The 15,614-nt window shown below is 41.3% G+C and overlaps 2 protein-coding genes across 3 annotated transcripts in view; one reads left to right on the top strand and one right to left on the bottom strand.

Moving 5' to 3' along the window:
• PTCD2 (pentatricopeptide repeat domain 2) overlaps nt 1-3,292 on the bottom strand; it is a 49,973-nt gene extending 46,681 nt beyond the window's left edge. Inside the window, exons 1-2 of the mRNA XM_012462185.3 lie at nt 3,147-3,292; nt 1,302-1,394 (exon numbers count right to left, since the gene is read on the bottom strand). Of these exons, the coding sequence (XP_012317608.1) occupies nt 1,302-1,394; nt 3,147-3,273 (220 nt within the window). The 5' untranslated portion in view covers nt 3,274-3,292. The remainder of the gene's footprint in view (nt 1-1,301; nt 1,395-3,146) is intronic.
• A 108-nt stretch (nt 3,293-3,400) lies between these two features.
• MRPS27 (mitochondrial ribosomal protein S27) overlaps nt 3,401-15,614 on the top strand; it is a 131,337-nt gene continuing 119,123 nt past the window's right edge. For both annotated transcript variants that reach the window (XM_064376039.1, XM_021673210.2), the window contains exons 1-2: nt 3,401-3,506; nt 9,851-9,928. In XM_064376039.1, coding sequence (XP_064232109.1) covers nt 3,434-3,506; nt 9,851-9,928 — 151 coding nt within the window. In that variant the 5' untranslated portion in view covers nt 3,401-3,433. The remainder of the gene's footprint in view (nt 3,507-9,850; nt 9,929-15,614) is intronic.

The following is a 15,614-nucleotide window of genomic DNA, read 5'->3' as shown; positions in this document are numbered from 1 at the left end:
AAAAGTTATTAAAAGAAAGTCTTGATGTGTTCATAACTGGGGATCAACGGGGTGCCTCCACAACTCCCAGGGACCACTGCTGCACCCACACACAATAAATGGGTTTAAAGCGCTGGGAAGAACTCTGTGCAGGAGAGAATGAATGAAACAAGATTTCTCAGGTGCTGAAAAGTAGTAAGACCTAGGGTGGTGTTTTTGTGTTTTTAGCTTTTTGTAACAAAAGTCTTCAAACATATCCAAGAAATGAAAGAACAGTATAATAATACCCCTAAGTGCCATTATCCAGCCTCAATAATTATCAATATTTTGCTAATTATGTTTTCTCTACTCTACAATCCCCAAACACACTGTTTTTTTTTTTTTTTCCCCAAAGCAAATCCCAGATTTCTCTTTTTTTTGAGACAGGGTCTCACTCTGGCACCCAGGTTGGAGTGCAGTGGTATGATCATGGCTCACTGCACCTTAGACCTCACAAGCTCAAGCAATCCTCCCACCTCACCCTCAGGAGTAGCTGTGACTACAGGCATGTACCACCATACCCAGCTAACTTTAAAAAAATTTGTAGAGATGGGGGTCTATGCCGCTCAGGCTGATCTCAAACTCCTTGGTTCAAGCAATCCTCCTGCCTTGGCCTCCCAAAGTGCTGGAGTTATAGGCATGAGCCTCAATGCCCAGCAAAATCCTAGGTTTGATGGTCAGGTTTCTCTTGTTTTTTTTTTTTGTTTTGTTTTGTTTTTTAAGAAATTTTTGATCCTACTGACTTCTAGCACAGAGTGAAAAATATCAAAAAGTACCATCACACACAGTACTGCTTTGTTTCATTTGATTTCATTTATATATAGATATGTATGTGTGTACTGAGATGCAACATAAAATGCATTTTCACTGAAGGTTACATTGAAAAGTTTCAAAGCCAATCATCTGAGGTTTTTAAACTTTATTGTGCATATGAATGAACTGGGGCCTTTGTAGCTGCATTTCTATCAACCACCCAACAGATGCTGATGCTGCTTGTCCTCAAACCATAGTTTAAGTGGCATAGATCTAGACAGGACCAATGGCAGCACTAGCTTTAGTATTTCTCTGGGATCGTAAGAAAAGGGATAAGAGGAGAGCTGTAGACTTTGTAGCAGCAAACTGTGAGATGTGAGCTGAATATAAGACCACACTATGAAACTAAATATAAATGGTCTCAACTTTTTCTAAGGCATAATAAAATCACTGAAGGAGACACTGAATAGGGATGAAGACAGAGAAACATAAATGACAGATGACAGAATTAACAAAATAGATTCTATTACCTTTAGTGCCAGGAAGATTACATGCCACAGCTACTTTCTTATGCTGAAATTCTTTTAGTTTCACAATGTTATCTGTAAGTAGGTATCTTTTAGCTAAAAATCAGAGAAAGAAAAAAGTAAAGTCATTTTGACTGTTTTAAAAGTTAGCAAATAACGTGAGTAGAGCTTGACTCTCTCTCATTAACTGATCTTCATCTATTATAAATAATTCATTAGACAGGTGACAGTAACCCCTGGGAAAAAACATTTCTGGACTACCAGAGAATGCAAATCCTCACCAAAAGAGGTTTTACTTGTATGCGCAAAAGAAGTTAGTGATTAACCGTGTGGGGACTGGTTGACAGGAAGTTGGGATTTGAAGTACAAATAGGCATTTGCCATTTGATTAAAGGGTAACAAGGGCATTAAAAAAAAAACCTAATAACTAACATTTAAATGTAAAACAGGCATATTTAGTTTTGGTTTATCCAGGGAGAAGCATAGTGTAGTGGAAAAGGCCGCAGTGTGAGCAGGGGAACTCCCAGTTTTGTCTTCTGTGAAATGAGGGTTAAGGCCTCCCGGATGTGAACTCGAAACACATCTGAGATGCATGGAAATCACTGATAACAGCTGAGTAGATTTGGGAACCATCATCCTTTCTTTAGGATCCTCAGCTGTGTATGACATAAAACAGACGAAGCCTGGCCAAAGAATCATACACCAAGAGTTCTGTGAGCTGCAATAACAAGGTAACAATAAAAATTGCTATTTATTTACGGACAGGCAGTCCAGTGAAGTGGTTAGAAACAGGTCTTTATTGTTGGCTGTGTTCAAATCCCGCTTCTACCAGTTCCCTCTGACCTTGGGCAAATTACTTAACCTTGTTCCTTCTCTGTAAATGGAGAAAAGAATGGTACTTCTCTTGCTGGGTGTTGTCTAGAGAAAAGGAATTAATGTATGTAAAATACATTAAAATAAGGCCTGACACTGTTAAATATTTTTACCGTCACTCACTAGCATTTTCTAATTTAATTTTTTTCATAGAGATGTTAAAGGATAGTTTTGAAAATGAAGAAACATATTAAAGGTCTTTTAGATTGTTAGCAAAACTAAGAGCTCTGCTCCCAAACTGCAGAAAAGAAAAAGAAAGGCCAGGCGCGGTGGCTCACGACTGTAATCCCAGCACTTGGTTGGGGAGGCTCAGGCGGGTGGATTACGGGGTCAGCAATTCGAGATCAGCCTGGCCGACTTAGTGAAACCCCGTCTCTACTAAAAATACAAAAATTAGCCGGGCATGGTGGCGCGCGCCTGTAGTCACAGCTACGCGAGAGGCTGAGGCAGGAAAATCGCCTGAATCCGGGAGGCAGAGGTTGCAGTGAGCTGAGATCGCGCCATTGCACTCTAGCTTGGGCGACAGAGAGCAACTTAGTCAAAAAAAAAAAAAGAAAGAAATGAGAAGGAGGGAGGGAGGGAGGGAGGGAGGGAGGGAAGGAAGGAAGGAAGGAAGGAAGGAAGGAAGGAAGGAAGGAAGGAAGGAAAAGAAAGAAAGAGAGAGAAAGAAAGAAAGAAAAAGAAAAGAAAATGTCACCCAAGGCGGAAGGGGTGTTCCTGAAGAGCAACGTCGCCCCATCTGAGGGAGTACTACAGCCCCAAGGTCAAGACCCCAGCCATCCTTCGATTTGCAGGCACTGGGGGTATCCACGACCCCAATTCAGGGGCCATCCCTGAGTCCACGTGCAACTGGATGGCAAGGGTGAGCTCCAGGCCAATGAGTGACTTAGGAGCTCCAAAGAGATGCTAGCTGGGGTCTAATACTCCCTTCTCTCCCATCTCGCCCCTCCTTCCCTGGGCTAAGGCCGCCGATACCTCCGAGAGGGCAGCGGCAGCAGGCAGAGCCGGAGCCTCCCACCCCGGGATTCACCGAAATCTGCAGGGCCCGCAAGAGAACTCCACTGGAAGGCCGAAGTGCAGCAGCCATACCGTCACGGACCATACCAACTGCTGGAACCGGGGCGAGGAGGCGGAGCGTCGGTCCTGACGCCGAGTGCGACGAACGGGATTCGTCCACTTCTGGGCGCCCCAGAGGTTGAGTTGTAACCCCGCCCCTTCCTCTGTCCGTAACCCCCCGGCCATTCCTTTTGGTACGCTCCAAGATGGCTGCCTCCGTGATGCGGCGCGGGATTCTCCTGGCGCGGCAAGTGGTTCCGGCTCAGCTCTTCCCTGCAGGTCGGCGGGACAGCTTCATTAAGGCCCCTGATTATTCGGTTCTTGAGTGAAGGGAGCTGTGGGTTTTCAGGAGAAGAGAAAATGTTTCTGGAATCTGATTGCTAGGGAAGCTAGTTGGTGTGTTTGGTAGCGCAGAAAAAGGAGACAAGGTCTCTGATCCGTTTCCTCCCCTAAAATAACAGTGTGTGCCTGTCCAAAGGTATGAAGAGCACTGGAAGGTTGTGGCATGAGGGAATTTGCGTATGATTCACCAGATTTATGTGTTGGGGTGGTCGTCTTTTTGCTGACTACGAAAAAACCCAAATGTGTGCCGGACACAGTATCCCATGCCTGTGGTCTCAGCACTTTGGAGGTCCGAGGCGGGCGGATCTCTTGAGGCCAGGAGTTCGAGACCAGCCTGGCCAACATGGCGAAACCCCATCTCTACTAAAAAATACAAAAAAAATTATTTAGGTGTAGTGGCACGCGCCTGTAATCCTAGCTACTCGGGGCGGGGTGAGGGGTGGACTGAAGCAGGAGAATCGGGTGAACTCGGGAGGCGGGGGTTACAGTGAGCAGTGATAGGGCCACTGCATTCCAGCCTGGACAACAGAGCGAGACACTGTCTCAAAAAAAAAAAAGGAAAAGAAAAAGAAAAACGTAAATGTGTCCACTCTTGAGTCTGTGAAGTTTTTCTCCCTTCTGAGGTTTCTTTAGAGGGACTTTAGATAAGCATTTTACCCCACCACCTCACATTTAGCCGGACCCCTGGTCTTCGTGGAATAATTTTTCAATATTATTTTATATCATTTTATATGATGACCCTGAGCACAACTTTTGATTGACCTTTCTTTGCTAGTTTTTCACCTGTAGACAATAAAGGCTAATAGTTACTTGTAAAGTACTTTGATATCTGAACGAAATGGCAGCCCACTCAAAGCCTGCATACTGGATCTTATAATGAAAACATTGGGAAAATTTGTTTGTTTGTTTTGAGACTGAGTTTCGCTCTTGTTGCCCAGGCTGGAGTGCAATGGTGCTATCTCAGCTCACCGCAACCTCTGCCTCCCAGGTTCAAGCAATTCTCCTGCCTCAGCCTCCCAAGTAGCTGGGATTACAGGCATGTGCCACCATGCCCGGCTAATTTTGTATTTTTAGTAGAGTTTTCTCCATGTTGGTCTGGCTGGTCTCGAACTCCCGACCTCAGGTGATCCGCCCGCCACAGCCTCCCAAAGTGCTGGGATTACAGGCGTCAGCCACCGCTCTGGGCCAAAAAGTTTTAAAGTATTTACAAAAGCCAAATTGGCAGTGATTCTAACCACATAATCCAGACAGATATATTTGATAATTTGATAAAAATGCAATAATCATACTCGATTTTTCCAGTGCCTTTTATCTTACCTTTCCAACCTACGTCACATGCCCTATTTTTTTAAAAAAAGCAAGACTCACACTTTGTTAGGAACAGCCATTAAACATCAGTGTGAAACCTCATAGTTGGCCACCAGTTTTCTGAAGATTCAGTGGTTGACCTGGTGAAAAGTTATGCACAATGTTTGTCACCTTAGTAAATAGCTGTTGTAGCTATTTTCTGTTTATGTGGTTTCCGTGAACAACTGCACACAGAAGGCCTTCTGGGAGTACTGTCTTTCCTTACCATCACCTCCCCTGCTTTTTAATCTTCCAGTTCAGAACTGTTGAGCAATGATCTAGATATTGTCCTTTCTGACTCCACAATATAGAAGGGTGGCTACTTATGCTAGACTGAAGCATATGCTAGAATGAAGGCATAGAGAATAAGAGATAATAATAAGTAGAGAGTAAGCAAGTCATTGGATCGAGGAGTACAGTTGGCTTCCTGCTCCGAGCATTCTGCATCTGCAGATTCAACCAACTGCAAATCAAAAACACTAAAAAAGAAAAAAAAACACCTAATAATAATAACAATACAACAATATTTTTTAAAGATATTTAAAGAAAATTACAATATGACAACCATGTACATTGCATTTACATTGTATTAGGTATTATAAGAAATCCAGAGATGACTTAAAGCAGCTTGTCCAACCCTCAGCCCAGTATGGCTTTGAATGTGGCCCAACACAAATTTGTAAACTTTCCTAAAATATGAGATTTTTTAGCAATTTTTATTTTTTTAGCCCATCAGCTATCATTAGTGTCAGTGTATTTTATGTACGTGTGGCCCAAGACAATTGTTCTTCCAGTGTGACCCAGGGAAGCCAAAAAAATGGACACCCCTGACTTAAATTAATGCAGGAGGATGTTTGTGGATTATTTGCAAATACTATGCAATTTTATGTAAGAGACTGCATTCTCAGATTTTGGTATCTGAGGGGGTATCCTAGAACTATCCCCCTGCAGATATCCAGAAACAACTGTATATAGCTTAACCACCTCTCCTCAACTTATGTTTACATAGAGAAGGCTGCTATTGTTCCCCACAGAAATGAGAGATCCTCCTGGTTTTAAAGTTGAAATTCAGTTTGTGTAGAAATGCAACTATCAATTATAAATGGGTTCTCTGAATTAATGCTTTTGGTTCTGTTTCTAAGACTGTCAGAGCATACAGGGATGCAGGATATCACATAGTTTAGCTTTATTTGCAACTGTAGGATATGAAATTTTTTAACAGCTAGTAAAACTCAAACTAAAACTCAGGTCTCCTTACTCTGAATTGGTGGACAGCCATACACCTAACATAATGCCATCAGCTTTTTATCCATCTTTGCTGGTAGATCTAGGAATATAACTAATAATTTATAATATTATTTCTATTGAAAATGCCTTCTAAATTCCAAACATCTAATTTTTTAAAAATCACACTCTATTTGAAATGTGGGCACTTACATAATTATAGTCTTTTCTGGCCGGATGCGGTGGCTCACGCCTGTAATCCCAACACTTTGGGAGGCCAAAGTGAGCAGGTCAAGAATTTGAGACCAGCCTGGCCAACATGGTGTAATCGCATCTCTACTGAAAATACAAAAATTAGCCGGGTGTGGTGGCAAGCGCCTGTAATCCCAGCTACTCAGGCTGGGCAGGAGAATTGCTTGAATCCTGCAGGTGGAGGTTGCAGTGAGGCAAAATCACACCACTACACTCCAGCCTGGGCTACAGAGTGAGACTGTCTCAAAAATATATGTATATATATAATAAATTAAGTAATTATAGTCTTAGTTCCCCTTTTGAAACTGTCTTAGGCAACCTTATTGTTGCCTCATTATTTTATTTGTAGAACTCAGATTTAGGCCGGGCGCGGTGGCTCATGCCTGTAATCCCAGCACTTTGGGAGGCCGAGGAGGGTGGATCACCAGGTCAAGAGATCGAGACCATCCTGGTCAACGAGGTGAAACCCTGTCTCTACTAAAAATACAAAAATTAGCCAGGCATGATGGCAGGTGCCTGTAATCCCAGCTACTCGGGAGGCTGAGGCAGGAGAATTGCTTGAACCCAGGAGGCGGAGGTTGCGGTGATCCAAGATCACGCCATTGCACTCCAGCCTGGGTAACAAGAGCGAAACTCCGTCTCAAAAAAAAAAAAAAAAAGAACTCAGATTTAGATATGTTAGTCTAGTAAAGATCTGTGCTTATATAAGGGAATGATTGGACTATGTATACATTCACACAGATGTGTTTGCATTTGTTTATTTGTTTCAGTTGGAAGGTAGATAGAGAATAACAAAGCATTTCAGTATTGTGTTTAATCAGCCCCCATGCCATCTAGTTATGTTGGGCTTTTGGTCTGCTGTGACTTCAACATAATTATCTGTCATCTTTTCTGTTTTTTAAAACAGAGTTTTTGAGATATACTTCACATGCCATACAATTCTTCCATATATAATATGCAATTCAGGTTGGGCATGGTGGCTCATGCCTGTAATCCCAACTCTTTGGGAGGCCAAGGCTGTTGGATCACCCATCTCTACTAAAAATACAAAAAATTAGCCAGGCATGATGGCAGGTGCCTGTAATCCCAGCTACTCGGGAGGCTGAGGCAGGAGAATCCCTTGAACCTGGGAGTAGGAAGTTGCAGTGAGCTGAGATCACACCATTGCACTCCAGCCTGGGCAACAAGAGTGAAACTCTGTCTCAAAAACAAACAAACAAAACAACAAATGAAGTATACTATTCTAAGGTTTTAGCGTAAACACAGAGTTCTGCAGCCATTGTCATCGTCAATTTTAGGACATTTTCATTATCCCAAAAAGAAATGCCATGCCCATTTGCAGTTGCTCCCCCTTTCCCCTCTAGCTTTCCTGATCCCCACCTCTAGCCCTAAGCAACCGTGAATCTACTTTCTGTCTCTACAGGCTTGCCTATTCTGGATAGTTCATATAATGGAATCATAATATTTGGTCTTTTGTGACTGGCATCTTTTTTACTTAATGTGTTTTCAAGATTTGTCCATGTTGTAGCATGTATCAGTACTTCATTTTTTATTGCAAATACTATTCCAGTGTAAGGATATGCCACTTTTTGTTTATCTGTTCATCAATTGATGGATATTTGGGTTGTTTCCACTTTTTGTCCATTATGAATAATACTACTGTGAACATTTGTGTACAAATTTTCTGTGGACACAAGTTTGCACTTTTCTTGATTGTAAACCTAGGAGTGTAATTGCTGGGTCATAGAGTAACTCCATGTTAACATTTTGAGGAGCTGCCAAATTCTTTAAAAAGCAGCTGCACTGTTTTATGTTCTCTCTAGTAAGGTATGAGTTTCTGGTTTCTCTGCATCCTCCCCAGCAGCTGTCATTATCTGTTTTTTGATGGTAGTCATTGTAGTGAGTATGCATTCGTTTATATAGGTGATTTTGTTTTGCATTTCTCTAATGGCAAATTATGTTAAGCATCTGTCATGTGATTTGGCTGTTTGTGTGCATACACACACACACACACACACACACATATATATATATTTTTTTATTTATTTTATTTTTTTATTTTTGAAACAGTCTCACTCTGTTGCCCAGCCTAGGGTGCAGTGGCACGATCTTGACTCACTGCAACCTCCACCTCCCAGTCTCAAGCAATTCTCCCGCCTCAGCCTCCCAAGTAGCTGGGACTACAGGTGCATGCCACCACACCTGGCTAATTTTTGTATTTTTTGTAGAAATGGGTTTTTACCATGTTTCCCAGGCTGGTCTTGAACTCTTGAGCTTAAGTGATCCCCCCACCTCTGTATATATAATTTTAAAGGTATATCTGTTTAAATCCTTTACCCATCTTTTATTTGGTTTGTCTTTTTTATTTTTGAATTGTAAGAGTTACTGAAATATTTTGGATACAAGTCCTGTATTGGATAAATGTTTTGCAAATATTTGCTCCCATTCTTTGGGTAGTACTTTCACTTTCCTGAGATTGTACTTTGAAGCACAAGTTTTAAATTTTGATGAACTCACTATTCATTCTTTCTCATTCACTTCTTGAGCTCATGTTTGTTAAACGCTGCCAAAGGCTAGGCATTATGCCAGGAGCTAGGAATACTGGTATGCTCTCTTGTATGTTAGTCAGCTTTGGCTTAGTGAGTGTCTTTTATTTGCCACTAGGCTGCAGGGTCATTGGGTAAGATGCTACTCTTTGCTTTATGTGACATGAGTTAAACCTGCGGATCTAAGATGAAAATGTTTTTAGGCGTAATAATTATAAGGTATTTAATTAATGAGTTACACAACCGTCAGCTGTTTTTGGTTTTAAGAAAGCATTCTAGGGCTTGCCTGGGGTATAATTTACTAGGAACAAGTGGTTCCTAGTCTTAAAGTTATAGGAGCAAAATTATCAGCATTTTTATTCATAAAATTATGGGCATAGCGCAGTGGTATGTATCTTTAGTCCTAGCTACTTGGAAGGCTGAGGCAAGAGGATCGCTTGAGTGCAGGAGTCCTGGGCTGTAGTGCACTATACTGATCAAGTGTCCACACTAAGTTTGGCATTGATATGGTGACTGACCTTCTAGGAGCAGGGGACTACTAGGCTACTTCAGGAAGGATGAACCAGGTTGGAAACAGAGCACATTAAAATTCCTTTGCTGATCAGTAGTGGGATTGTGCCTGTGAATAGTTCCTTTACTCCAGCCTGGGCTTTATAGCAAGATCCTGTTGATTTTTATTTAAAAAATTGTTGTGAAAATTCTGTTTTTCTGCATCTTATACTTGTTAGGGGTTGAATGCATTTTGTTCTTAACTGAATTGTGAACTATGCAATATTGGTTGCTGTATTGTATTAGATTTTTAAAAATATATAATCTAGTAGTTGAAAGGATAGCAATGATATATTTAATAAAACATATAAAATGAACCTGTTGTAAAGCCATGCATGTTGAAATAATTGCCTGTTTTTTCAGGTAAAAGATGCCTGCTTTCTGCAGCCTATATAGACAGCCACAAATGGGAAGCAAGAGAAAAAGAACATTGCCATCTTGGTAGGTACCTATTGGACTATTTATTACGTGTCATTTTCAGTCACTCCATATGCCTTCCATTATTTATGTATATTATGTATATATGAAATTTTGCTTTTACAATGATTCAATTCAAATAAGCACATTTTAAGTCTTAAAGAGTTAGGCTTTTAAACATGGCAAAATCATTTTTATCCTGTTTATTTCTAATATTTCTTTTTTTGCCTCCATGATTAGTCTCCTTAGAATATGTAAACAGTTCTTTTGTTTTTCGTCCATTTTCACCATATGGTTTTCATGCAGCCTGTTTTACAGAATTTCGTATTTTATATTTCATTCTGACTTATTATCAATCTCTTCATTTTCTTAACTCCTCTTGTGGTCTTCAGAGCCCTTTTTGACTCTTCTGTATTTCAGTGCCAGGTGACAGGTTTGAAAGCGATGTCACAATCTCATGGAAACTATTTAGGGAAGATAGTTGATTAACATCTTCCCAGGCTTTGGGCTTGTAATTATACTTTCTTTTCTCTTGTTCCCTATGTTATATTAAACAGACAACAGCCTTTCTTTTATAGAATACCAAGCCCTAAAAGAAATCACTGACTCAGTGTGCAGTTTTTAAAAACGTACATATTTTAGACTTTCGGTTCTGCCTGCCCTTTGGTATATATAACATCATTGGAACATTAATAAAGTAAATAGATTGGTGATAGTTTTATGAGACTGATGTAATTTTTGGATCAACTCCAGTGCTGATCTAATATATTCCCCCAGATTTCTTTTACTGTTTTTTGGGCTTATGTCACATAAGAATAAAGTCCCCTGTGTTTATGAATTTTTCCCATAAGTGCAGGAGACATTGCTGTCTGTAATGGTCACCTTATTGGGGTTTTCAGAGATCTCATCCTTTTCTTTCCCGATGACGTGACTGCACAAGCGAATTGGTTTTGAGCTCTGGAATGGGTGTATGTGCACAGGCCAGCTAAAGCAAAGATGTGGAAGATCTGAAATAAGTAATCATAGCTTCTCTGTGAGAAACTTACAGTCTGATTTTCTCTATAAGAGACCCAAGGTAGCCTTCTTGTAACAAATGCTTTATCATACTCTTCCTCTACCATCTTGAAACTAAATTCATAGTTAATATAATCTATCTATACTTACTGTTTTAAAAATCACTGTAACTCCTTCACCATGATACAGAGGAGAAACAAAAGAGAAGTAACTTAAAAAATATGTATTTCAATGTGTAAACAAATGCCTAGGCAAAACTACAGCAAGAAACAATGAAGTAGGTAAAAATTGCATATAAATGTGGAATCACTGTAGACATGGAAGAAATCTAGATAGGCCCAGATGTGGTATACTGGTGAATTCAAATACCAGGAGTAGCAGTATCATAATGACATAATTTTATTTTTAAAATGAACAACTCTTAGTAAAATTCTGATTCATTCAAAGGTCTGCCTTCCCTCAAAATGGAGTTCCATTTATGGAAAATTCAGTTTATTTTCCGTAAGAAAAGAATACTTTGTTTATATGAAAAAATGGAGTTCCATTAATTATAAACAGGTTGTTTTTTTGGTGGCATGATTGTTATATCATAAATGGCATGGCAAATTTATCTTTTTATTTAGAAATTTTTTTTTTTAAGACAGAGTCTGCTCTGTCACCCAGTCTAGAGTGCAGTGGCATGATCTCAGTTCACTGCAGCCTCTGCCTCCTGGGTTCAAGCAATTCTCTTGCCTCTGCCTCCCGAATAGCTAGGATTACAGGTGCATGCCACCATGCCCAGCTAATTTTTGTATTTTTAATAGAGATGGGGTTTTGCCTATTGGCCAGGCTGGTCTTGAACTCCTGGCCTTAGGTGATCTGCCCACCTTAGCCCCCTCAAAGTACTGGAATTACAGGCTTGAGCCACTGCACCTGGTGGGAAATAATTTTAAACTTACAAAAACTGCAAATAACTCCTCTATACCTGTGTGTTTTCTGTTGTTTATAACAGAATACCTGAAACTGGATCATTTATTAAGAAAAGAAATTTATTTTGTATAGTTAGAGAGGCTGAGGCCAACATTGAGAGGTGGCATCTGGTGAGAGCCTTCCTGCCGGTGAGGAGTCTGCAGAGTCCTGAGGTGGCTCAGGGCATCACGTGGCAAGGGGCCTGAGCCTACTAGCTCAGCTCTCTCTTCCTCTTACAAAACCACCAGTCCCACTTCTATGATAATCCATTAATCCATTAACCCATTAGTCCATGAATGGATTAATTCACTCATAGGGCAGAGCCCTCATGATCCACTGGCCTATCGATATCCCCAGTTACACTGGGGATTAAATTTCAACATGAGTTTCCATGGAGACAAATATTCAAACCATAGCACTACTTTTACTCATGTTCACCTGTTGTTATCATTTTGATTCATTTGTTTTTGCTTTCTCTCTCCTTCTTCCCCCGTATACATACTTTCTTTAATCATTTGGGCATTTGTTGCATATGGAATGTATAGCTCTTTATCCTGAATACTTCAGTGTACATTACCTGAGATAAGACTATTCTGTTGTATAATCATAGCACAGTTACCAACTTTAGAAATTTTGACATTAATATAATACTTTACTATTCATATCCCAATTTTGGAAATTGACCCAATAATGTCTGTGATAGCATTTTTCCTCCTCCAGTACAGGATGCTGTCTAGGATCATCTATTACATTTAGTTGTCGGGTCTGTTTAATCTTCTTTAATCTGAAATTGTTTCTTATCCTTTCTTTGTTTCTTACAACATTGTCCTATATATTTTTAAAGAATTCAATCTCTCTCTTTTTTTTTTAATAGAATATTCCTCTTTTGGATTTTTCTGCTATTTTCTCATTGTTGTGATGCTTCCCCAGCCAGAATACTCTCAGTGATGTTGTGCCCCTGCCAGGGTATCACATGTGGACATACCTGATACCTTATGCCTTCACTGGTCATATCAACTTTGATCACCGAGTCAACTGTGTCTGATTTCTCCACTGTAGAAATCAGACTGGTTTTCTCCCTTTTGATTAATAGGATATTCATGGGGAGACACTTTAGTACAATGCAAATATCTGTTGCTTATCAAAAGTATGCTCTTAGATTTAGCATCCATTCATGGCTTTAGCCTGAATCAATCTTTACTATGATGGCTGCAAAGTAGTGATTTTCCAACTCTGAAAATTTCTCCAGATTTACTAGCTAACACTTTGTATCTACTGTAAGCAAGAACCCTTCATTTTCTCTCATTTCTTTCTCATCTGTTTATTATCATGCATTATGTTTAAATCATCTATTTGTGAGTTTTTTAAATGATTCATTACCCCCCTCAATTATTTTGGTGGTCTAATTATCCCATACTTGGCTGATAGAAGCCCTTTCAAGCTGGTTTCCATTTCCCCCGACTCCCTTCTTTTTGGATAACTTACTTTCTCTCATATAACAAGGTGTTTCAGGCTCATTTTGCACCTTTTCTAGCCTAGCCCTGGAATCAACCATTTCTCCAAGGAGCTCTGGTTACTTTTGGTGAGGAATGGCATTAGAAAACAAGATCTGGGTGCTAGATGTCCTTTTGCTACTGTGAAATATTTGCTTCTTGGCCCATTCAATGGACAGATTTGGGAAAAATATGAATGCACATACACATAAACACATACATGTACACATATGCATGTACACATACTATATGTATTTTGCAAATAATGAGTTCATACCAATCCCAAGTTCATCCCCATGGGATTCTCCTTGCCTTGCTCCAGTCCATATTTGTATCTCCCGTCTTCCATACTGAGAGCCCTGGCTCCCACTAAAAGACAGTGTTTTGACATACAGGACAGTCTCAGTATTGCAGGTCATCTGAATTTTCTGTCTTCTGCCCATTAAGTGCCAGTAATGCCTTCCAGTCATTGTGACAGTTAAGAAAAACCTCCACATAACCCTAAAATGCCCTGTAGGGCTAATACTGTACCTTTAGGGCACCACTGTTCTAGTGATAAGACCAGCATGGACTCATAGTTATACAGCAAGCTGTGTTCTGATGTGCCATATATGAATTTATAAGCAAAGTACAGTGAAGTGTACAGATAAGGGAATGATGAATTCCAGGAAAGCTTATTCGCACTTTCCTAGGTATATAGGGAAGATTAAGAAATGAGGTCACTATGCTTGGTGTCTTTGTGTTGGGTATAGTCAATCACACAAATCCAGGGAACATTGTCATGGATACCTGAGTAAGCAGTAACTGTTAGCCAAAGAATGAGTATAACCTGCAATGGGGTTGCGCATGTTGGCTCACGCCTGTAATACCAACACTTTGGGAGGCCAAGGCGGGCCGATCACTTGAAGTCAGGAGTTCAAGACCAGCCTGGCCAACATGGTGAATTCCGGTCTCTACTAAAAATTAGCCGGGTGTGGTGACGGGCGCCTGTAATCCCAGCTACTTGGGAGGCTGAAGCAGGAGAATCACTTGAACCCGGGATGTTGCAGTGAGCCCAGATCACGCCATTGCACTCCAGCCAGACTCCGCCTCAAAAACAATGCTGGGCGCGGTGGCTCATGCCTGTAATCCCAGCACTTTGGGAGGCCGAGGCAGGCGGATCAACTGAGGTTGGCAGTTCAAGACCAGCCTGACCAACATGGAGAAACCAGACTCTACTAAAAATACAAAATTAGCTGGGCGTGGTGGCACATGCCTGTAACCAGCTACTCGGGAGGCTGAGGCAGGAGTTGCTTGCAACTGTTAGGCGGAGGTTTGCAGTGAGCCGAGTTCGCGCCATTGCACTCCAGTCTGGGCAATAAGAACGAAACTCCGTCTCAGAAAAAAACAAAAAACAAAAACTCAGCAATGCGCAAATATCACATGGAGGCATCTGTTACCTTTTCTCGGTTAAGACTAATTTTCTTGGAAAAGCAGTACTAACTATCATTTACTGAATTCTTGCCTGCCACCATGGCAGCTGTCCCCTTTGCCTAGAATATATATCTTCGTATGTTCTGAATCTCTCCAGTCAGAATCCATGTTTGCTGCCCTATATTCTTTCAGCACTTTGTGCCTTCCTTGCTTGTGATGTGCTGGAGTTTGCACTTGGGAGGACGACTTCTGGGTGTCAGCCCCAGTTCTGCGGCTTTCAGCTGACACCCTCGGTTTCTGTGCCTATAAATTAAGGATGATGGTAATGCCTGCCTCGCCTTCTGACATGCAGGTGCTTCAGGATTATGTGGACGGAGGAGTCCCTAGGCCCCTTGTTTTTCACCCTATATAAGACAAGTGAAATAAGGTTTTGGAACTCACACTGCTTGGAGTAAAGAGACCTTTTGAGACTTTTTCCTCGTGTGTACTGGAATGTAATTGTTGCCGTTCTTTTCAAAATGGACATTGTTACCGGTTTTACTCGACATCACTACTCGCTTTCCCTAATTTTTATTTAAGCGTTTGGATTAAGCTATTGGTCCTGAGCTGGGAGTCGGCGGAGTGGTAGGGAGAGCGCCCGTGGCTGCAGCTGTGGAGATGGGGCAGTAGGTGGCAGTGTGGCCCCTGCGGGAATCTGCCGCCCCTTGGGTGAAGGGCAGGGAGTGAGCGCAGGGCCGCGCCCTGCATGTGGAGCGCTGTGATTGGGCGATGCCTGCCGGAGGGCCGTGAGGTGCTCGGAACGGGCTCGCTGATTGGGGGAGGGAGGAGGGCCGATATGAGGC

Source organism: Aotus nancymaae, unplaced genomic scaffold (assembly GCF_030222135.1).
Source record: "Aotus nancymaae isolate 86718 unplaced genomic scaffold, 86718_ANA_hifiasm-v0.15.2.pri h1tg000014l, whole genome shotgun sequence".
Lineage (NCBI taxonomy): Eukaryota > Metazoa > Chordata > Mammalia > Primates > Aotidae > Aotus > Aotus nancymaae.
The sequence above is the reverse complement of the archived record's forward strand: the minus strand, read 5'-3'. Positions and strand labels throughout refer to the sequence as shown.